The 489-nt window shown below is 40.3% G+C and overlaps 1 protein-coding gene across 1 annotated transcript in view; it reads right to left on the reverse strand.

Moving 5' to 3' along the window:
* Positions 1 to 489, reverse strand: part of vill (villin-like) — a 9856-nt gene that overhangs the window by 7051 nt on the left and 2316 nt on the right. The window contains exons 4-5 of the mRNA XM_016463018.1: positions 426 to 489; positions 125 to 330 (exon numbers count right to left, since the gene is read on the reverse strand). The exon at positions 426 to 489 is cut by the window's right edge and continues 18 nt beyond it. Of these exons, the coding sequence (XP_016318504.1) occupies positions 125 to 330; positions 426 to 489 (270 nt within the window). The remainder of the gene's footprint in view (positions 1 to 124; positions 331 to 425) is intronic.

Below are 489 nucleotides of genomic sequence, written 5' to 3' on the forward strand. Positions count from 1 at the left end.
GATAGATAGATAGATAGATAGATAGATAGATAGATAGATAGATAGATAGATAGATAGATAGATAGATAGACAATGTCATCCTGAATAAGACTTTTTAATGGAAAACAGATTAAAGTGTTCATACTGGTACAGTTTGACGTCGGAGATCTGGTTTTGGTCTGGTTTATCATCAGAGATTGGCTCTTTCAGGTGTCCAGTCCTCTGACCTAAAACAGATATCATGATCTTCATCAGCTCAGGAGAGCCTTCCTCCTGCACACCCTCAATTACAGAAATCTGAGCCCGGCCTCCACGCTCCCGGTCCCTGATGTCCTGAGCCAGCAGAACGGCCTAAGAAAGACAGGAGAGGACAGGAACACAATAGAAATCCATACATCATTTTATTTTATATCCAGCACAGTATCTTCCCCCATTTCTTCAATTACCTTTAATTTTTCTTGTCTGTTGCTTTGAGGACCATTCCATTGTATTATTGCTTTTCCCAAATCC

This window comes from Sinocyclocheilus anshuiensis, unplaced genomic scaffold (genome assembly GCF_001515605.1).
Source record: "Sinocyclocheilus anshuiensis isolate Anshui unplaced genomic scaffold, SAMN03320099.WGS_v1.1 scaffold1177, whole genome shotgun sequence".
Lineage (NCBI taxonomy): Eukaryota > Metazoa > Chordata > Actinopteri > Cypriniformes > Cyprinidae > Sinocyclocheilus > Sinocyclocheilus anshuiensis.